Source organism: Atractosteus spatula, chromosome 12 (assembly GCF_055471065.1).
Source record: "Atractosteus spatula isolate fAtrSpa1 chromosome 12, fAtrSpa1.hap1, whole genome shotgun sequence".
Taxonomy (NCBI): domain Eukaryota; kingdom Metazoa; phylum Chordata; class Actinopteri; order Semionotiformes; family Lepisosteidae; genus Atractosteus; species Atractosteus spatula.
In genome coordinates this window covers 19193215-19216787 of record NC_142717.1, presented here as the reverse complement: position 1 = coordinate 19216787, position 23573 = coordinate 19193215, and the positions used below count along the sequence as shown (strand labels likewise).

The 23573-nt window shown below is 36.8% G+C and overlaps 1 protein-coding gene across 1 annotated transcript in view; it reads left to right on the top strand.

Moving 5' to 3' along the window:
* LOC148822742 (Y+L amino acid transporter 2) overlaps positions 1–19801 on the top strand; it is a 35490-nt gene extending 15689 nt beyond the window's left edge. Inside the window, exons 5-10 of the mRNA XM_088929384.1 lie at positions 3548–3671; positions 6275–6378; positions 6691–6787; positions 7454–7603; positions 7789–7972; positions 15804–19801. Of these exons, the coding sequence (XP_088785510.1) occupies positions 3548–3671; positions 6275–6378; positions 6691–6787; positions 7454–7603; positions 7789–7972; positions 15804–15898 (754 nt within the window). The 3' untranslated portion in view covers positions 15899–19801. The remainder of the gene's footprint in view (positions 1–3547; positions 3672–6274; positions 6379–6690; positions 6788–7453; positions 7604–7788; positions 7973–15803) is intronic.
* Positions 19802–23573: the final 3772 nt, after the last annotated feature.

The window sequence follows — 23573 nt, the reverse complement described above, 5'->3', positions numbered from 1 at the left end:
TCTGCATTTTTTTTAGAATTGCCAGACCACTAACATAGTTACCAGCTTGTGAACAGATATGCAACAACAATGGTTAGAGATCTTTCAAACTTGTGATTTGTTTTAACAACAGTTCTTGTGGGTTACAATACTTAAGGATTTAGGTTTGGATTATACCTAAATCAAAACTTCAACTCACCTTCTAAAAGCAAACTTGATGGAGATCTTTCCAGTTCCTAGTTACATTTCTCCTCTGCCCAGTGGAAATCTGCAATTCTATACTTGCTTTGGAATTGGTGGACAGATTGATGTTTTGGCATAAATGTAAGGTGTTTATACTTTTGAGGTTAAATAAAGTAATTTTTTTCAGTATTTTACTTTGCTCCTGAGTGTCTTAGCAAGAAAAGGCACACATGGGATGGCTAAGCTTATGTGGGTCCCAGAAGTGGGGAGTTCAAGCTATTTCACTAGTCGATTGTAGCTAGGATTTCCCGAGTGACAGTGCACAGCTGGCTGAGTGGTACCAGGTCAGGGCTGGGGTTACTGACAAGAGCAAGAGATTCACTTCTTACCCAGTCAGTGATACCACAGGAATGGTGTCAATACAGAAAAGCCAGAACTTAAGAGTTGCCAGTTTTCCTATTGGGTGGGCATAGAGCAGAAAAATGTGCAAATTCCATGTTTTGTCAATTCTAAATCTTGCAGAGACAAATTGTCTGAATGTATTTATGTATTACATTTATGCCTTAAATGTATTTTTTTGTAAACAGCATCTTGATGTAGAAATATAATTCTTCATCATCTTATGCTTTTTAACTTTGTTTTTAACTGCTGTTTAACATATTTTTAGATGTTTCGACTTGAAATATCTGTAAAAATTAGTCAGTACTTGGTAGCTAATTCTTCTACACTGGTCACCAGTGTTGCACTATTTGGAAGAGAGTGTTTTCTGTGCTTTACTGTAACACCCTCAGTTGTAGAAGACTGTTTTAAAATATGATAATGGTTTTTGACATTGGTACTGACACAACAGAATCTGATTTATTTAAGCTCTCTTCAACAGCAACTACAACAATCTTCACCAAAATGTACACTGCTGTCCAAGCATTTTAGACATTTTGCATTATGCTGCAGTTTTCACTCGTTTTCCATGTGCAAAATCACAATCCCATGGTAGTCTACTGACAATTTAGCCATTTTAAACAAAGCTAACAGTTACTCCTGATCTGTATTTTATTGTACAAAATTAGTCTTTCAGTTTAATACAAGAATTCTGCACTGCAGTGTATGTAGAAGTAAATACATTTTGGCCAGTTGTGTAATACACCAAAAGTCCACAGCTTTGCTCATCACTTTTGATTCTATCCTCACCTTGGTTTCCACTTGAGTGGAGTTGTTAGAAAGTCCATTCAGTAGATGGAGCCAAGGATCTAGCTTAATCCAGCTTTCACTTGAAAAGAATAAGGCTATCAACTTAAACTGCATGGGTAGCTTGTTCCACACTCCCACAACCCTTTATGTTGTAGTGTTTCATAGCCGTTCAGGGACGCCAAATATGTAATCATAGTGGCTCTCTGAAGGCACCAGTTCTGTAGGGTTTGGGCATTTACTGAGACAATTATCAATTGTAGCAGTAAATCACAAAGTTGATTCTTTTGATGGCTTTAGAATCCAACCACGTGACATAACTCAAACAACGCGCACACACAGGTACTAATACACGAGGATAAATTTATTAATACATAGAATATGCATATAAACCTAACAGATCTTATCGAGAGGGTTATCAGAATACAAAAGGTATATATTCAATCAGTTACGAAGTGTTACACATCAAGAGGACATACGTTCAGTATATCATTCATTAAGACCGTTTCGTAAATGAACTTGGTTACAACTTCTACATTAGATACTCAAAACAAGTACATAACTCTTAGGAATTAAATTGATATCAACTGGTTGGGATAACAATTGAATTCTCGAGCTGTAATGCATTGAAGTTGAATACTCATCCAATTTCTGAGGATTCAGATCTCCTGCGGGCACAAAGAAACAGTTGCAGGCTGTTGCTGTCCAATCCGCGCTCTCTGGCTCGGTGCCAGGTTGTGCTGTGCGGCTTGCGACGGTGCGCTGCTGATGCTCACTGACCGGCTAGTTAGTGTTGGCTTTAACTAGCAAAGTTTGTGCACAGGAGAAAAGATGACTGTGGATCCCAGCAAGTCAGGAAGAGGACCGGTTCGTTCCTGATGAAGAGCTAGTTCTGAATAGTGATTCAGCTGTCCACAGTTCTGACCTGTCCACGAGGCCTGCTGCTGGTTACTCTCTGGCAACCTCCACTCTAGACTCTTAGAACAAAGGAAAGTTCTGGCACTCGGACACACTGGCCGTTCCGTGGTTGTCCGGGCTGAGTCTCAGGATGGTCAGGAGGCGCGCTGCGAGAATGTCCTGCCCTTGGGAGCCTTCTGCTCCTGGGCCGTCCTGCCCTGGAATTCTCCTTTGAATTCCCTTTAGAACAGTCCACAGAATCCTCTCCAGAATCTTACTGAATCTCCCGAATCTGAATCTCGTTGAATCTGAATCTCCAGGCCTGTGTTGCCTGTTTTTACCTGGAGGAACTTCAGCTTGTTGATTGGCTGAAAGTTCCATGGGCATCAGAGTCCCACGTGGGTTACTCAGCCCTACCAGTCCCTGATTGGTTGATCAAGGTGAGATATGAGTCACTTAGTCCTGACACTTAGTAATGCAGTCCAGATGTCCATCCGGCACTCCCTAGACTGATAGGCGCCAGTGGATGACCATTGATCATGATAGCCAGACTTAGCTAAGTGCATCCCCCTTTGGGAGCTGTCCTAGGAAACCTTAAATCATCTTGCATGAATAGTTTCTCTGTGGCTGCACCACAGAGATGAACAGAGAAATGGGGCCTCATTTGGGAAGCTCAGAAACACTTAATTCTGCCTTATTATTAAGCCTCGCCGCTACAATGTAAAGAAGTGTTTCCTTTTTTACGATTTACTTTTTCTATGCAGTTTAAAGATTTTTATAAGACCATAAGGTCCAAGCTAATTTTATGTTCATTGTTAGGAACATGATGTATACGTGTACTCTCTGCTGCAGGTTCTATCTGATGCAGATGCTATTTAAATAATTATTTGAATAGTAATTGTTGTGCAACATATCATGATGCTTATCCTGTGTAATAAGAAGGCAAAGTGGGAATTCGTACTAGTTAAAAACAATTACTGTTGTATATGTTTGTTTATTTTTTGTTGTTACAGTTCAGGTTGGTAGTTTTGTGGTATTTCCTGCAAACCCCCACCCAGTATGAGAACTCTCCAGCAAACTTTTTTCAGTGCTGACACCTAATGATTGTCTTTCTCATGACAAAAGCAGCACTCCAGGGGAAAGGAAAAACTGTCTGTTTTGTTTGCCTGGCTATTGCAATAAACACAATTTGCATTATTTGAAGTTAACAGTTTCTAATATAGTGGCAAAGCATATTTTAAATAGACTTTAATAAAAGAGTTGTAATGTTTCTTTTAATCTACATTGTTTCTTTTCCTGACAGGAATCTCCCATTGTCAATAGCCATTTCAATGCCCCTTGTTACCGTTATCTACATCCTGACCAACATTGCATATTATACTGTGCTCGACATTGATACAGTCCTGTCCAGTGAAGCGGTGGCTGTGGTGAGTATTTTAAGAGGGAAAAGCATTTGTCTACACGCAGAAAATCATCAAAGACTAGGAGTTAGTTTTTCTGCATCGAACAGGAGACCCTTTCTAAGACACCGTGTCTTGAGAAAAGAAATTAAGATGTAATTTTCTGGTTGCCACAGAATGTGTGCTGTTTTTTCAAAGGAGGGGTGTGTTTTCCATGCTATTACTGACATTTTCTGATGATGTACCTTATAGGTTATGTTATAATGTTAAATGCTCTTTAAATTCTTAATGGAGTTTATAAATTACATTAGACACCAAGGGCTCACCCTCCACCTCAGGGAGAAGTATAAATACAAATAACAGACACTCCTTTCCCATTCCTCTCTCCCATTCACAGCCCATGCAGTGGCACATTAGCTCATTTGACCTGATGGTCAGGTGATTCCTCCTCCTAAGCAGGTTAAAGCTAGATCAGTATGTAGGTTACTCATGCAACAAGACTTACAGCGGTAGAGTTAGGCCACATGCTGTTGAGTCTAGAAAAAGCTGTAACAATAATAATCTTTTATATACTACAAGGGAAAACATACCACAGCAGAAACAAAACACTATACCACTCCTTTTCGTGCTAAACAGATTGTCAATTAAATGTTAAGTCATGGCAGAGTCTAGACAGTTTTTTGTACCTTGCTCCAGAATTTCAAGGTAAATATTACATTGTTTTTAGGCGTTAGTGTGACTGACATGATAACACTGCAGTAGGAAGAACTAGCACAAGACAGTAATAACCAAAATTCTGCAGAAAGAAAAAAAAATGGTTTATCTGGCGAGAGAGAAAAGGAGCTCTTCACAAATAATTTTTCAGAAGTGATTTTTCTTTGTGTATTTTAATATAACCAATATGTAATATATAGAACAGAAAAATCAGTATACAGGATCTGCCCTGTTATTTTTTATAATTTTTAATTCCTAGGAAATGAAATGCAAATCATTTTATCCGGCTTTGCCTCAAAGCCTGTACTTGGTGCTAAAACGATTAGCAAAACACATTAATAGGCAATGTTGCCTATTAATGAGGTCTATAGAGAGTTTAACTGGTGTGTCTTTCTTATTATTTTATTTAGTTCTGTAATGCAAAAACTTTTTTTGTGTCTGTGTTGAAAAACTGTTCAGAGTTTCTGAAAAAGTTTCTAAATGCTGATTGAAGAGTATGAGAAAAGCAAAAAAATGAAGAAAAATATGCTGTAAAGGGAATAAAATTATTTGTGTACAACCCTGAAATACTGAAAACAGGATTTACAGGAATTAATGGTGCTGGTTGTTTCCTCTTCAGTTAATGTACTTTGGCCTTTGTTAAAGAAGGGGTGATGTACCCTCTGTTCCAGCCAGATCCTTTGGCACTGGAGATACTCAACACAAATTGAATTCTGTGTTGGAAACACATGGCATCAGACAAAGGGCATATAAAGATGTCCTTTATATTCTATCTATCCATCCATTTTCTATTCTGCTTATCCAGTTCAGGGTGACGGGTGGAGCCAGAGCCTAACTTGGCAAGCAATAGGCGTAAGGTGAGATGCACTCTGAAAAGGATAGTACTGCAGGGTAAGCACAGACATAAACACAGGCACACACACTCGCACCAGGGCCAGTTTTATAGAAGTCAGTTCACATCTTTGGACTGTGGCGGGAGGGAACCAGGGCACCCTGAGGAAACCCATGTAAACACAGGGAGAACATTAAAACTCCAGGCAGAGAGCACCTCAGGAACTGAGGAATTGGGCCCCAGAGCTGCGAGGCTGCAATACTAACTATTGCCCCACTGTACCATCCAGTCCTTTATATTATTTTTAAATTTTCTGTGTTCGGGGATTCACTGTTTAATAGGTATATCTCTAATATGGCATATATAAAAAAACTCTGTTCTATGTTGTTGATGAAACATACAGCAACTGCGGTGATCACAAGCCCATAGTCCTATGTCTTTAGGGGGTGGCAACGTGCAGACGGCCGACCACATCCTATACTCCTGCCCTTGCTTCAGATGCCCCAGCAACTTTACCAATTTGGATGATGCCAGCCGCGACTGGCTGAGGCACCTGACTGTGACAATATAACTATGTAACCTCTGCATGTTAAGCTCATACGAATAAATAAGGGGGTCATATGATTATACTGTAGGTAATGATAATGATTTACCTTATGTATTGTTTATTCTAATGCATTTCTAGAGTGTTTTCTGGTTATGCCTTAATATTCAATGCCTTCAATATAAAACATGGCTTGCTTTACCTTCAGGTAGGGTGTTGATTTGAATGTGTTTAATAGACCACCATGCCTTTGTGATCTACCCATAACCTAATGGGTATATTTGCATAAGCAATACTTTGCAACTGTCACTATTAATAAGTTCATTACTTGTCCCCTAAACAGTATCATATTGATGAATTTTGGTATCATTTTATCATCTGAGTTTGTCCCGTATGATGCATTATGTTAGGGAGACAGAAATGAATTTGAAAGTGAGTAGAAATTTTGCAATAAATTAGTTTGATTTCTCACCTTGATGATGTTGTGATGGTAGGAATTTGCCTTTTCATGTGTATGCATGTATCTGTTTTTCCTTTAAGACGTTTGCTGACCAAGTACTTGGCTTTGTTAAGTGGCTGATACCATTGTCAGTGGCAATATCTTGCTATGGAGGATTGAACTCTTCTGTTATAGCTGCTTCTAGGTAAGTAACTGAAAAATGACCTTGCAGAAAAAGAGCACAACCAAGAACATTCTTCACGTTTAGAGGATGTTTTGTTTTGTGGGAAAAAGTCCTCAGCAATAAAGTACTTAAGTAAAGTACAATAAAGATGCTCCAAGGTAACGGCAGTGTGTATTTAAATAAAAGAAAGATCTAAAATGCACATCTAAACAATCTTTCTTCATGTCCTACCTCACTGTGAATATGTGCTAAAGTAATTAAATGCTGTGCAGTTGACTGGCTTTCTTCTTGTGCTGGAATCGAGATGCTTCCTCCTCTTCTGCTCCCCTGCAGGCTGTTCTTTGTTGGATCCCGAGAAGGTCACCTGCCGAATTTTCTTTGCATGGTCCACGTGACGAGATACACTCCTATTCCTGCCTTGCTGTTCAATGTAAGTACAAATGGAATTAGACACTTGGTCTGTTGATATTCTTTTATGCACTTAAACATTTGGAATTGCCAGTTACATTTTTTGCCTTTTTTATTCCCAACCAATTTGGAATTGCCTGGAGGTGATCAGCTCGACTTGCTGCTACGTCTCCTACACCAGCAAGTGTAGGGATACAAGCACACTTTTGACCAGCTTAGCTGTCTTAGCTGCTCGCCACAATGCATGTAATATCTGGGCTACAAGGTTCAAACTCCCTCTAGGCAAGAACCTTTGCTGATACAGGCCTTTTTTGACATCGTATTCTTGGGTTTGGATTAAGGGCACATAGGAGGGGAGATGGCCTGTTTACTATTTCGCAATAACTTCATAGATCCCCTTCATGCCTTTCCTGCTTTTAATATTCACATTTGTCCAACACCCACCCCCGAACTCTAATTTTATCTTTTTTCCTTTGGCTCAGACTCATTTTTCTAAATGGTAAACTACAAAGTAACTTTGACATCAGTGAAACTAATCTGACACTTGTAACATGTTACATTTATTTATGCTATTTATCTTATTAATAGTTGACCGTAATTAAATCTATGTTATATTAAGACAAATAAACAGAATAAAGCTGTCATGTGTTGTTTAATTTAAAAAAAGTTTCAAAACTTTGCTCCTCAGGGTGGGATGTCTCTGATCTACCTCTGTGTGGAGGATGTCTTTCAGTTGATTAATTACTTCAGCTTCAACTACTGGCTCTTCATCGGCCTCTCCATCGGCAGTCAGATTTACCTTCGTGTCAAGTTTCCAGACATGCCTAGGCCTGTCAAGGTGAGGTGGACTGAAAAGAGAGCATTTAGCATTGCCTTTATCACGTCTCAAGTAAGTTAATGTAAATGGAAGTCCCTAAATATATAGCAGTTAATTCATTAGTAATCCCTATGAAAAGAGTGTCAGAAATTCTAACCATATTTCAGTCCTATTGACGTAATCTCACTTCTTTTTTCCACTCCCAGCTGAGCCTGTTCTTCCCTATAGTCTACTGCATCTGCAGCGTGTTTCTGGTGGTGATGCCTCTCTACAGCGACACTGTTAACTCCCTGGTGGGAATAGGTGTGGCTCTTTCAGGCGTGCCTGTCTACTTCGTCTGTGTGTACCTCCCGCCAGAGAATCGACCCGCCTTCCTTGATGGAATGCTTGGTAAGATCTGCAAAACAGAGCAGTTAAATAAAATGTTAAAATGTCAAAAATGTACGTGAGTAGTAGGTAAAAATGTGGGGCACGTCAGGTTTGGCAACAGACTATTTGTTTTCTGGCACAAATGTGGTGAAAGAGTAATAAAATAAGTTTAAACTTGACACACAAATATTTATTAACAGTAAGATAATACAACTAAACAAAACATTACAGAACATACATCATTAAACACTAAACTATATACAAAACTATGCATTTCAGTGTCCTACATCCTACAGACCCATATACCTACACCTGTAATCTGAAACAACACCTTGATAGGCTAACAAAAGAAAATTCTCTATATCCTAAATAAAACAGTATAACCCAAGATTAAATCTCTTTACCATATGGATGCCCAAAAGTAAATGTGAATCTTGCTATTCTGAAAATGCATCACTTAAGCCAGGTGAGATTATTTTTAGCCTGAGGATTCTACAATAAAGGAAATCATAATTTCTTAAAGTAAATAAGACAGCAAGCTCTCTAAAATGAGGATCAAATTACTTATCCATTATCTGGTATCCAGGAGAGGTCACAATGAGGTCCTCTCACATGGCACAAGCATAGGGAAGGACAGTGGTCATGGTATTTCTTTTTGTCTCTGGCTCATCTCTGTTTCTTCAGGTATCTCCTCCCTGTCTTTTTATTCTGTGCTCTGTGATCTGTTAAGTGTTTATCCTATATTATGATTAACCAGAGTAATTCTCCAGAAAACCCCATTTGATCATTTGTGTTTAGCTGCTTCTCTGTCCACTTGCAGCTAGGCAAACACATTAAAAATAATTGTTTATTTTTTGTTTAGAAAAACTTATTATTTTTAGTTTTTCTGAGATAAATTTCAAGACACGAATTGCAAATATTATAGATTTTATGACCCGCGGCAGGGTTGTAATAATTTCAAGCTACTAATATCTCTAGATACTTACAAAGATATTAGAAAGTCATAAAGATTAGCTTTAATATTGTGCAACTCTTTTTTAATGCAGATTATTCCTCAGGGAATGTTTTGACCTTTAAAGTGGAAAGGGTAATGACCAGAGTAATGAGATAGGAAAAACACACACACTCATACACCCCAAAGGGATGCCTGCAGTTAAAAATAGATCCATTACTCAGTCTCTAGACAGGTTTGTGAGAAAGCCATCCACTGAAATCTGAGACTATTAATATCCATTTTGTGAAATTGTAAACTTATGTTTACTTTTAATAAGGAATATGCGATGTGTGTGTTAAAAGTGATGCCAATATATTGTGGTGTGAATATTATTGTAAATATTTGTGAATTTTTAATGAAGTACTAACTTACACTGGGTCTTATGGAACAACAGAAAGCTTTTACAGATGCAGCCATTCAAAATGCGCGGGCGATACCGCATTATTTTCCGGTATGCTGTACGCAGTCTACCGCAAGTTACCGGTAAATACCGCTAGCAAAATAATAGTATCCGGAATTTCCGCAAGGTGGAGCTAATAAAGCTCAACCTCTCATGTTTGAGCTGTAGCCATCAAAGTCTTTAACGAAGATATTACTAATAGTATTAATAATAAATGACCTTGGACAAGCTGTAAACTCAAAGTATTGCCCTGGTCCACATTCTTTTTTTCATTGACCGTCTTTGTAAAAGTAACACCACAGCATTTCGCAATCACGCATTTTTTTCCAATCATGCAAAGTACAGTAATTTTTGAGAATCGATTCACCATGCCTTACACATGCTCATAAAAGAGATTGATTTAGGAACATAAACATATTACCGTATGCAAACTGTACTGTATACAGTATGTATATGTATATTTAATGTCTTAACTGTGCCAGTTTAAGTATTGAATATTTATATGGAATTTTACCACTGAAGGGAAATCTTAGTGCCTGAGCATAAAAAGAATAGGAGCATACTGCAACGCGTGTGAAGGCCATAAACGATATTAATTTTGGAACATAAACATACAGTATATAGCTGGTCTCGGTACTTTAAAGAAAACATACACGAAACATGGTTTCATTATGAGCAGAATCGGTCTTGAGATATTTTTAACTTGATTTACAGTATTTGAGAGGTATGTCTTGACACCGATACTACGTAAGTACTGCTCACGTACTGTATATGTTTCTAGGTTTATATTATGCATTTCATACGGTCAAGTTACTTTTGAGCAACTGATAAGAAGCGCGAAACGGTATGCCCAGGGCGTTTTAGTTTCGTTTTGTCCGGGGACTGCTTTAACTATATCGCCTTGGATTGATTAGAGATATCAAGTACATACAAGTCATTTTATAAATGTTGTAGTTTGTCTTGAAAAAATGTTACGAGAACATCATCTGTCAACAATTACACAGGTTCTGTTTCCATATTGCGGATTTTGGTTACGTAATATTATTTTCTAATTTAACGTTGTGAATATATGATTTGGGCAAACAGAGCCGCAAAGAAGTACATTATGGGTTGTTGTTTTTTTTTGCAGTTTTATCTAGAACAAGTGATGCTTAAACCTTTGTCTGATTCTTGTGAAACTATTCACACAATAGTTACCCACAGTAGGAATTGACTTCAGTGATGTCACTGATGGGATGTTTCTAAAAATCCATCCTCTGTAAAACGTCTTCTCTAGTTGTCCTGCATATGTATTCGCTAATGAAGCTGTGTGTTCTGAGCCTGGATCTCTACATTTCTGTATGAACCAGCTTAGAGGGCTAAAGACAGCTTGTGTTTAAATTGAGTGTAAGGTAATTTATGCTTCTAAAGTCATGGTCAGCATTTATTATTGTACTGTGCTGTAAACTTGTTCTGTGCCTAGTCACATTATTTTATAGCGTTTTTATAGCGTTATCAAATCTGGTGGCGCTGTGTGTTAGTTTCCTGACTCCCATGTCACATGGTCTGTGATTGAATCCCATGGAACTACTGTAAAGTATCACTTTATTTTTTAACAAACATTTCTTTGAAAAAATGAAACGTTTGACCTTGGGTGGTCAGAGATTAAATAAAACCTCACTCGCACCAAACAAATTTATATTTCTAAATATCACAACATGATCGAATTTAAGTCTTTTTAATAACAATGAATAGTCACCTATGCGTTACAAAATAAACATTTATATTGATTTGAATCGTGTTTTGATTTAAATCATAAACGCGTGTTTAAATATATGTGTTTAAAGGCGATATACTGTATAAAAGCGCTGATTCTTATGGAGTGTGTTCCGCCGGGGATTCAAAAAATTTATTTTTTTTAATCGCGTATCTAAGGAAAATTGCAGTATAACTTTGTTAATGCACAAACAGTGGCATGTTACATTATAATTTGGGTGTCTCCCCTTGCCAGAAAGCTCTAAATTGCATTTTGAGTGCGGTTTTTGGCTTTTTCTAAATTGCAACCCATAAATAAAGCTGATAAAGCTTAGACTAACTGTATTCTAAACTGTATTACAATGTAAATTGCAAAAATGCACTTGGAATCTGTCCAAGCCCTCCTACGAAAATTATTTAAACTGTGACACTGATCATTCATCTCTAAATAAACTTTATTTTATATAGCGTTTTAGGCGAATAGGTAATTGCTCATTAGCTCAATCTAGGTTAGATTGCTCATAAACCTAATCGCTTTTTCTACATAAACACAGCGTGATTGCTCTCTGAAAATGCTTTTCCTGTATATTTAGGCTCAGATTTCAACTATAGATCGCATTATTATAAACTTTCTTGGAAAAATGTATTTTATGTAAACCATGTTTGCTATTAATTCATTTAGGGCTAAAATACGTTCATTGTCTTCCAATCGAGTCGAGTTGACATTAGAAGCTTGCCACTCCCGGACTGTTACACCAACGCATTAGCATCTTAAAGCGACTTAATTGAGGTGCCCAGCTACCAGTTAACACTGTACTTCCTACTTTAAAAATACTTGTGAAACCGGTTTAATTCGTCACAGCCAGCACTCCTGCAGAGAGGGGGTTGTACTCGTAAAGTAGAAGCAGGCGAGATTTCCAGCGAAAGACACCCCCCCTCAAAAACCCAGCAAGCAGTAAGGCTTTATGTTGAAAATTGAAGTGGATTTTGTTTATGATAAAGAGGAGAAACTGGGATGGGAGGAGGGTTTGGTTTTGCATAAGGGGCGGGATTATGATAATTGGAGGAATTTGCGAGAGTATAATGGTTTGATATATTTGATTTTGTATTGTGGTCGTTATCTATGTTTTTGGTTGGTATTATGTTTATATGGTTGTTTTCGTTGGTTGGTTGTTATTATGGTTATTAATAATTCGATCTATAGTTGAAATCTGAGCCTAAATAAAAAGAAAAAGCAAGTGATTAGGTTTATGAGCAATCTAATTACTTATTCGTTTAAAACGCTATATAAAATAAAGTTTATTATTAATTTGCTGGACAGAGCGGTGAACATTATTATGCATAAGACAAAAATAACGATCCTGATCAGTTTAGAAATCTGTGTACGCTGTAAGGTTTTTACTTCTTAAACTTTTAAAATACACGTTTCGAATAGAAAGAAATCCTCTTCCTGGTACAGTCGCATGAAGTGAGAGGCGAAACAGCCCTACACAGCCCTGTCGCAGTACACGAATATAATCATATCGTTATTAAATTCTTTAGATACGCGATTCCATATTATATTAGCAGAAAAGCTTAAACTACCACTTTTTCACACGCTATTTCACATGTTAGTTAAATTTAATTTATTTATATATTATATATTTATATCTCTGACCAAGGGAAACGTCTCATTTTTTCAAAGAAATGTTTGTTCACAACGGCGACTGTCAGAAGATAGGACACAGCGGCTCAGGCACCCGCTGAATGGAAAAGGGGCACTTTAATGTTCTGTATGGCTAATACTAAAGCCAATACTAATATTCAATACTTTAATATCCTTTTCTGTATGTTTAACAATAGTGGGTACTGGCCTAATTCGTCCCTGCTCCCGTTGTTAGGTGTTAATGTGTTGTTAAGTGTGAATTTGTAGCTGTTTCCCTGGGGTCTGGCTTTTTTTCTGGAAAACCATAACTGGTCTTGTCCAGATTGACTGTCGGCGCCCAGGTCTGATCTTTGTCTTCTAAGCTCTCTGTGTACAGTGGAGCCTCCTGTCCAGCCAGCACATGTCCACAGACATTCACAACAGCGACATATCATAAAACGTTTGCACATATAGTGTGCAAAAATGCACTTTATTTACTAAAAATAAGACAGAGATACTGTATCAATTTATGTTGCATTAGCCTGATTATGATTAAAAAAACACATATAATTAAACACGCGTTTGCGATTTAAATCAAAACACGATTTAAATCAATATAAATGTTTATATTGTATCGCATACTGTCCAGCCTCCATTTCTCTATAAAAATTTACTCTATTACACACACACACAATAGAAGCAGGAAGCAGAAGCAGGGACCGTTGTCAGAAGGGAAGAAGGTGACTATTCATTGTTATCAAAAATGACTTAGAATCGATAATGTTGCGATATTTTGAAATATAAAAGTCAATTGATTGTCCATAATATCGCTATTCTATTTTTTCGAAGAAATGTTTGTTAAAAGAAAAGTCCAGCACCAGCTGGATTTGAACACACAACCTGCAAGTTGTTAATCAGGCACGTAGACCAGTAGGCTACAAGACAACTCGCATGACGTGGGGGCGAAACAGCCCTACATAGCCCTGTCGCAGTACACGAATATAATCATATCGTTATTAAATTCTTTAGATACGCGATTCCATATTATATTAGCAGAAATTAGCAGAAATATATTAGAAATTATGAAACGCCCTGTTAAAAGCAAGGGAGTTTATATGCCCGTTGAAGTAAAACAAAATGCCTGACAAAGTATGGCTTGGACAGATTCCAAGTGCTTGTACAAATGTGCTAAAGAAATTATACTTCGAGTATACAGCTTGTCCAAAGTCATTCATTATTAATACTATTAGTAATATCTTCGGTAAAGGCTTTGATGCATAAATATTTCTGATAAAGGTAGGTTGTGTACTTTTGTCCAGCTGAGCAATCTTGCTTTCATAAAATATATACGCGATTCAATATTATATTCCCTTTTAATCAAATTCTAAAAGTATGCCTGTTTACTCCGGTATCTCTTTAGTTAAAGACTTCGATGCTTAAAATGTTTAGGGAGAAATGGAATACTGGTGTGTATTTTTTCTTTAAAGTACCAAGACCAGCCATATACTGTATGTTTATGTTCCAAAATTAATATCGTTTATGGCCTTCACACGCGTTACAGTATGCTCCTATTCTTTTTATGCTCAGCTACTAAGATTTCCTTTCAGTGGTAAAATTCAATATCTACAACGGGCACAGCAAAGACGTTTACTGTAAGTCTTTCTACGACAGACCAACGGACCACGAGTGCCCCTGTCGGTCAACCAATCACGTACTGCGGTGCCTCGCGTCATCTTGCGTCACAATGCGCGACGCCACCTGCAGTACGTGTCTGTAACGCGCACTTTGAATGGCTGCATCTGTACAGTATTAAAAATGGACTATCAAACACTTTAACATAATGTTCCTCTGTGGTATTGCAGAAATGCTACTAATAACCATTGCAACAAAGGAAACCTGTTTTTTTCTTTATTTAAAAAAAATACAATCTGAGTTTTGAAATTTGAAGTGCAATTTATCCAGATGTCTATACAGCCTTACCTCAAATTATGAATCCTAAAGAAAACTTAATGGAATGTAACAATGTAATTATTGTTTAGCAGTTACAAAGATTTTCGTTATAACAAAGGTCCATCCTTCATAGGTAAACAGAAGATGCCATCTTCATAGTGTGACCTCCCACAACACAGGTCCCCAGTGTGTCTGAGTTCTTAGACTTTGTGCACACTTTACCTCATTTATACCGTATGTCTTGTTCACTACTGTACTAGGGTAAATAGGATAATTATCATAAGCGAGAGTGTTCTTATATTTAAAATTCAGGGCTGTGTTAGGGTCAAAACCTGTAATGATGGGTGATTTTCTAACCCTCAGAAACAAATTGGAAAGTTTAACGTAAAGTAATTCCATTTTTGATTTATGAATTTTCATAATATGAGCAGTTTTCAAGGTACAGATTACATTCAGAAATCAAGGAATAGGCATACTGTATATAAAATGCATATTTGATTTAGCATTACTAATGGATCAGTTTGAATTATGTTTAGTAGATTATTATTGTATATTAGTGCTATTACAGAAGAGACGAGTTCCCAGAAAACCTGCTTAATTTTATCAAAGCCAACCTGCAAATCAGGCTTGGCTGATTATAAAGTGGGTCCAGTTGAGTAGAAGAAGAGGTGATTATGAGGTTCCTTGGAACACAGTCAGAAGGGAAAACGTCCATTTTATGGGATTTCAGCTGTATTCGAAGCAAGATTTATTATTTAGGTCAAAGTAGCAGTTATTTTATGAGACTGATCAGATTATAAAATTTAGTTCAATACCATCATGACCATGGGTCTATTATTGTCACAAAGTTCTTCTGATTCAGTAATGGACAGTATTGTAAAACTGAAGGGGCTTTGGAACTTTCCTGCAATAAAACTCAATATTATTGAAAAGTATTGACTTATCAGATAGACAGCTAGCATTAATGGAATGTTCATTGAATGAGGTACCACTAATTTTTAATTTGTCACAATATCTGTTAGTAACTGAAACTGGTAAATAGTTTTTCTTGTGAGAAGCATAGTTATTGGAGGTCTTTTTTCCTTTTTATTTTTATTTAACTGTTTAGAAGGAAGGAAGTGTTCATGTGCTTCTTACTTGCATTTTGCAGATTTCATTTCTCTGAACACCCAGAAACTGTGCATGTGCTGCCTGACCGACCCTGAACTTGATCTGGATGATATCTCTGAGCCAAAGAAAGATTAACACCCTACAAGAGAAACTGAAATCAGTCCTACCTAACTGTGCAGTACATTACAAGGCTGTTTTGCAGCCACCAATGAGCAGTAATTCAAAGTTTAAATTGGTTAACAGTATTTACAAAACCTGTCAACTTTTGTTCTGTGCACCAAAAGCAAGATATGGGGACTTTTTTTATTTCTCAAGTGTAAACCCTTGGACAATCCAGTCAGTTCAAAGGAGGGACGTGAAACTTTGTCCATTTTGCTGAGGTGTTTTCCATTGTGCTTCAGCTAGTTTAGGTCTCTGCTCTCAGGTGTTCTGAGCAGAAAGACACTAGTGAAGGTCTGTCTTTCAGCAATATTGACAAAGTTGACAATGAAGGAGTGGCGATCAGATTTTTTTATCTATTATTTATAAGTTGAACAAACTGTAAATGCCAGAAAGGTGAAAGATGACCAGAAAGTCAGAGTTTTATTTTTGAAGGTTGGTATTGTGGCCTTATTTGCCTGAAGATTGATAAATTCAGTCCTTCAGTGGGGTGTCAGGTGAGTCAGGTATTTTATATGTATATACATTTGTATCTATATGGATATAGATAATATTATATATAAGAATATATGAATTATTGCTAATTATATCCTATATATATTATCATGTAATACCTGCCTCAGAATGAATAAGGCACAAGTCTGTTCTGGTTATAACATGTTGACTCTTATTTTCGGGTGGTTTATATTAAATAACTGCCTGGTCAGCTGTAAAATATGAATTGGTGGTTTAGTGTGTACGAAGGTTGTAATTCAGTTGCATCCACATTCAGTAACTAAATGCCTCACAAAAGACAGTAACAAAACTAAATAAATCTATTGAAAGGTGGAAACTGCTTCCAGAAACACTTCACCTTTTTTTTAAATCAAATCACATTCTAGCATAAATGAAATACAAAAAGACAAAAAGGCTTTTCCAAGAAGGTGATCCTTGTTCTTTCTCAGCCAGCTTAAGCCTGTTCTCTTGAAGGTTGTTAAAGAACTGTGATGAGAAGTGAGCTGAAATGGGAAGACACAAGCTATCTGTCTTTGAAGACATCCAAGGCCAGGCATCACTGTGTTTCAGCACTGTTGACTTTTGCAAACCTGCTTTGAAATTAAAACAAAAATTGAGACTGTTGAACAAGAATATTAGAATTAGAAGAATATAGGAATATTATTGATTATGCAATGTGGGTTTCCAGCTGGAACCTCAGGACCAAAAAACAAGTCTGTGAGGTGTAAGCACAAGGGATCTTGGTTTGAGATACACATACACACCTAATCAACAACTAAGACAATGTCATGTCATATTGCCAAGTCAGGTCACTTTTGGGCTTTGTGTGGTTTAGAGAGCTGGATCATTAAATGGCTCCAATTCACTAATTACTCTTCAGAAAGTTTAAAAATTAGGTTTGTGGAAAATAATTTTCAAGTGATATGGTAACTTGCATTGTTAAGCGCCTTGGGGCAACCTTACTGTGAAAAGCGCTAGATAAAAATGAATTGAATTGATAGAGTTCAAGGTGGTAATGGTTTCTTGAATTGCAGAACCAGATTTTGGCTATTGAGTAGGACTGCTGTCACTACATGAATAAGTGCAGAACTGTGGAGATGTGTAGAATTGTTACAAAGTAATGAAAATGAATTTGCATCAGCTACTCTCCTTCCTATTCACATAGAATTACGTATTGGACAACTCTTGTGTATATATATAGAAATATATAGTTTGTACTCTTTGCATTGCCTTAAGCTCATCTGGGGTTGCCATCTCTACCTTTGGAGGCAAAACTATTTAACAGCACATTATTCGGGAAAATCAATTTTTAGTGTATAGAAAATTCCCCAAGATGTTTTTCTTATGAGAGTCAGACCACAAAGGGGAGGAGACGGTTTAAATTAATCATTTTGGCTTGAATTGAGAATTTCTGTAGTGCCTTTCTCTCCACATGTGAAACTGTTGTCATATGATATTGTTTAAAACTTTACAGTGCTTTTCAGTTTTTGTATTAAAAAGTGTCCTTTAAATTTAAAATGCAAGATGTCTTGTATCAAAGACCAGGATCTTTTTGATTCATATGCTTTATAACCCAGAATGTTATCTTGACAGTCTTGGTGTAATGCTTTTTTTAAGTATACGTTGAGAATAGATGTCACTCCAAAAACCAGCAAATGCACTTCACTAAGTCTCTCAATTCAGTAAGGATTTTCTTAGAAATGGGTATTAAGACCAACTGATATTTCTTAAGAAGTACAGTCCTGTAAAGAGTTTAAGTGTATTTTGATATTTTTATTGAAATGAACTACAAATCTCTGCTTTTATGAGCCAAAACTGTATCAAAACCCAAAACCAACTGACATAGTTATGTAAAAGAACAAATAAGTCACCAAACTTATCACAAGTTTAGTACATTTCTTTAATTTGAACAACTGAACTTTGAATAATGAGTAGAACTTACTCTTTTATATTAAACATATCTTGAGGAATTAATTAAGGAATGCCTGGAAAATCCGTTGTATCTGATACTCATGACATTTCAATTTAACCAAAGTGGTAATTGTGTATCATGTGCTTGTTGACTTCTGGCTTCTTTTCTGTCAAGTTGTGGTTTTCAGACATTTTTAGATTTGAATTTAAACAAAGATTTTGTATACCTCCCAACCCTGCTTTGGAAGTAGCAGGTGTTAATCAAAGCAGCTTTTGGCAACCTGTTTCATACCAGCTTGAAGAGCGATGAAGATGGCATTCTCTCATCCACTGAAATGTATGCTGTTGGACCAGCCATTCCCTATTACAATGCAGTCTGGCATTAACAGCATGTGTAGGGCATCATAGGACCACCAGGGATCATTGTTACACAGCAAACCAGGGAATGCCAGTCTGACACTGAACCAGGGATTCCCTAATGACCCACACACACTCATTACTTCTGTTGTCTTCATTGTTTTGCAAAGAGTGTACTATAAGACACTGCTTATTTTACTTCCCCCACAAAAAAAATTATATAAATGTATCTGATAGTAGGTGTACCTTCACTTGGTGTATTTCATATGTTCTTTTATACTACCAATAAGAACATAAAGTTTACAAACTACAGGAGGCCATTTGATCCAGCTAGCCTGTTTCGTAGTATGTTGCCTCCACTGTGCCTTTGCATGGATAAAGATCTGTCTACTATTGTCAGTTATTCACCAAAGTCAGCCACATCCAAAAAACATTTCAGTTTTAAGCCATGCACCTCTTACTTAGAAATATTTGGTTAATTAGTATAGCTTTTCCCTCATGAGCTAAACATCTTAATCTGACAGAAACAAGCTCCTAGATGTCTACTTTTTTGCAACATATGATGTTCTCAGAGATTTTATAGAAGTTACAGTTAACTAAGCTTATGCCTCATAGGGCGGGATTTTATGTTCTTGAAATAGAATTTTAAGGTATAAATCAGGATTTTTAACCTATTTTTTAGTAAATGTGATTTTGATTTGCTGTTACTAGGTATTTGTACCGTTCTATTGAAGTACACAACATGGGTCCATTTCTTTGGAAGTGACAGTTTCTGTAAAGTGGGCTGAAACCCAGTCCTGTGTTCAAGAACCCCTGTTTCAGTTCACAAGGGTCAAGGCAAGTTCATGTAAAAAATCTTCAAGGTACATACTTGCCTTACTCTTCTACCTCTTGATGCTGCATAATCATACCTACAGAGCCTTTTCTCCACTTGATGTGTTCTTATGATTCCAGTAGCTCCTGTTGAATTGTTTCCGAGAGTTATAGTGGTATAGTGTTTTGTTTAGGAGAGAATATCTTGTACTGAACATTGTACTAAAGTGGTATTATTCTTTGTTTAATCATTATTCTGAATCTTGAAGTTTTTAATAAATCTAGAAACTAATGAATAAAAAATGCCTGTGCTCCTTTTTGTATTTTTTTTTCATTTATGCAATACATTTAAAATTATTTCAATTTTAATGTTTCCACTATTAAGAATAGCATTGTGTTTTGACAAGTTATTTCACAGGGACATTTTGAATTTAATAGGCATAATACTGTATTCGAAGTAGTATAGTGGTGTCTATATTGTAAAATGTATTTAGGTACTAGAAAAGCTGTAATAGGGATATTGCAAACAATTTTCCATCTACCAGAATACATATTTCATTACACTGTGATTGATTCACATTTGGATCTGTTCTTAAATACATCTTAGAAATCTTAGGGGTTTCTGCAGGTTTCCTGGAGTTAAAACTGGAATTTCTGGGCCTTTTCCTTGTGCTTCTGAGAGCTTTAAAAACTCTAAGTCCATGCTTTGAAACTGAACAGCTTGCTCAAAAGGAGAAACCTGTTGAGGGAAAAAGGGCACTCCTGTTTCCATCAGTTGAAAAAAAGCAGCTGTAAGCAGCTGATTTGATTGATTGTGGTATAAAGTCTGGGAAATCCTTTCAGTGCAGCATGTTCCTATTAAGGTAAAACAATGTACCCCCATACATTGTAAAACATTGCACAACCACCAGTCCTCCCTTTCAAAATCAAGTGATACCCATAGAGTGTTTTCCCTCTTATCTCTCTAAGATCATCCATTCATCCGTTATCTCACATAATCCAGTTAAGGATTACAATGAGCCAGAGCACATAGAGTTTATAACAGAGGTTTGGGTGGAAGGTTAGATCTTAATCTTGCAAACTTCTGCTCACTTATGTACAGTATATATAAGTCTCTCAGCCAGGAATATCCTTGGCATACTAATTTATCTCTCATCTATTCTGCTACCTCATCCTACACCCTTAACTGCATCTCCCTATCTTACTCCTCTCAATAGTTTGAGCTGTCTTCATAACTTGGCTGGCAGTCACTCAGCTAGTAATATAATGTATTCTATATAATGTAATATACTGTATTCTACTTAATGTAGCCTTCTTTCATATTCATTAGGATCTGATTGAACTACTGAAAACCCAGTTATAATCCCCCAGATGGGAGTAATTATGCTCATATGTTTTCATTTGAAATAATCCAATCTATCAAACCCTTCAGAATGTTTGTAATGTCTGTAAAATAAAACTGTGCACCATAGAGAGGTTTCTAATTTGTAGGTTTTTAGTAGTTTTGTTTTTTCAAATTCCCACTAGATGGCACTATAGTTAGTTATTTGTATTGTCTTCCCAAGTGGCTCCATCAGAGAAATGTGGTGAAATTTCTGTAGGTACTTAATATTTACTGTTTATTTTAAAAAATGATTATAGTAATTGTGTTTTGAATGCTTTCAATATATTTAAGGAAGTACGTTTTTACATCTTACAGAGTCTCAATCTGTGACTCTTCAAAAGCTCTTCAGTTCTGCTTTAAACTGGTTGGAGATCTTTTAGAGACCAGCAAATAAATTAATATACATGATACATACTTTGCTAATTTATGAAAGTAACTCTCTTTAAGGTTACTTTAAAGAAAAAATATATTTTCTTTATTTAAGCATATTTTGAGGTGATAGCTAGAATTTGGAGGTTGAAAACATAACAAAGGTTACAAATTAGAAAAGGTAATTTAGTCCACATAACTTTTTTTTCTAAGAACACAAGAATGAGAACAAGAACACTAAGAACTGCAAATGAGAGGGTCCATACTACACTTAAGTTATCACTATTATTTATTAGAAGTATTTTGGAAGTGCAGTGGGTATAGAAAGTCACCACCCCCTTTCAAAATTTGTAACTTTTGTTGTACGACGCTCTGAAAATAAAAACAAATTAAATTAGGCTTGTTCCATTTTTATTCACACACAATAACCCACATTAGCCAAGTAAAACTACAATTCTAAAACACTCTGAAAATTAATATTTCAACAGTAAAATACCTTATTTGGATAAGTGTACACCCTCCTTACAATCGCATTTGTAAACTTGCTCAGGTATAACCAATCACCTTAAAGATCAGACAACAAACTAATTGGCTCCCACCTGTGATCAATTGTGGTTATTTTGATTAGTTCAGAATAAAAGAGAATTCCACTGCTTGGAAGTGTATTTCAAAGCAAAGAAGCCACTATGGGGAGAAAGGTGCTTTCAAAAGAACTTTGAGATAAAGTTGTGGAAAGGCACAAGCCAGGAGATGGGTATAAAAAGATTTCAAAGGCTTTAAGTATCCCATGGAGCACAGTCAAGACCATCATTAAGAAGTGGAATGTGTATGGCACCACCCAGACCTTGCCTAGATCAGGCCGTCCCTCCAAACTGGATGACTGAGCAAGAAGGAGACTGAACAGAGAGGTTACCAAGAGGCCGATAGCAACTTAAAACGAGCTACAGGCCTTTATGGCAAAGACTGGTCAGTGTATGCATGTAACAACAATATCACAAGCGCTCCACAAATCTGGCCTGTATGGGAGGGTGGCAAGAAAAAAGCCACTCCTTTAAAATTCTACATCAAGTCTCATTTATGTTTTGCTAAAAAGCACCTTAAAGATTCTGTGGCCAAGTGGTAAAAGGTTCTGTGGTCAGATGAGACCAAAATTGAACTTTTTGGATGCAAAGCAAAACAGTATGTCTGGTGAAAACCCCATACATCTTACCATCCAAAGAACACCATTCCTACAGTACAGCACGATGGTGGCAGCATGCTGTTGTGGGGGTGTTGATGGATGGTGCAAAATACATGTAAATTATTGAAGAAAACCTGCAGCCCTCAGCCAGGAAGTTGAAAATGGTAAGATGGTTCACCTTTCAACAAGACAATGACCCAAAGCACACCGCCAAAGCAACTGTACAGTGGCTGAAGGACAGGAAGGTGAATGTCCTTGAGTGGCTTGGGGGGGTGTTCTCTTATCCAACCCAGTTATTCTACTTTTTTTTCAGAAATTTTGCTTTTGTTTTTCACTTGGATGTTGCAAGGTACAATTTGTGAATAAAACTGGAAAAAGTCAAATTTTATTTATCTTCTTTTTGGGCTTTAGGGCAACAAAAGGTGAACATTTTGAAAGGGGGTGATGACTTTCTATACCCGCTGTATGTTGCTTAAGGTAGCCCAAAACCCTGGAATCATCTGTCCAGTTCATTGCACGGCACACACACATACAGGGTCTATTTAGAGACTTAAATTACCCAAACCAGCTTGTCTTTGGAAGGTGGACACATGTGAGCACAGAACTCAACACAGACAGGCACCTCAGTCCAGAATCAAACACAGGAAACTGGAGCTGTGAGGCAGCACTTTTAACCACTATTAAACTGTGCTGCTCAAATCACTGAAAATAAAAACTGTGCTGCTCAGATCACTGCAGATAAATCAAATTGCTTTTTATTCCTTGTTCCAGCCAGTGTAGTCCTGGAGGCGGTGCTTAATAGTCTTCAGGAAGCTTGGTGAGTGATACCATCGTTTCAAACTCATTTTTCTCTATGAGAATGACTATACCTACTGCACAGGCCTTTTTTCACACAACAACATTTCAATTTTGTGACAGCAAAGCAAAAACAGTGAAACATGAGTTAAAACTGGAGTTAATTCTGTTATAATGTAGGTTAAATATATTCCTGCAAAAGTTTTAGTTGTGACAAAGTGTTACAATGTTACCGGCCTAAGTATAGATCATGTTTTATGCTCTGGAGATCACACAGCCTGGCTTTTTAGTGGAAATTTTAAAACTCAATTTCAGAATTAGACAAGGACATTGCGACAGCTCCTGCC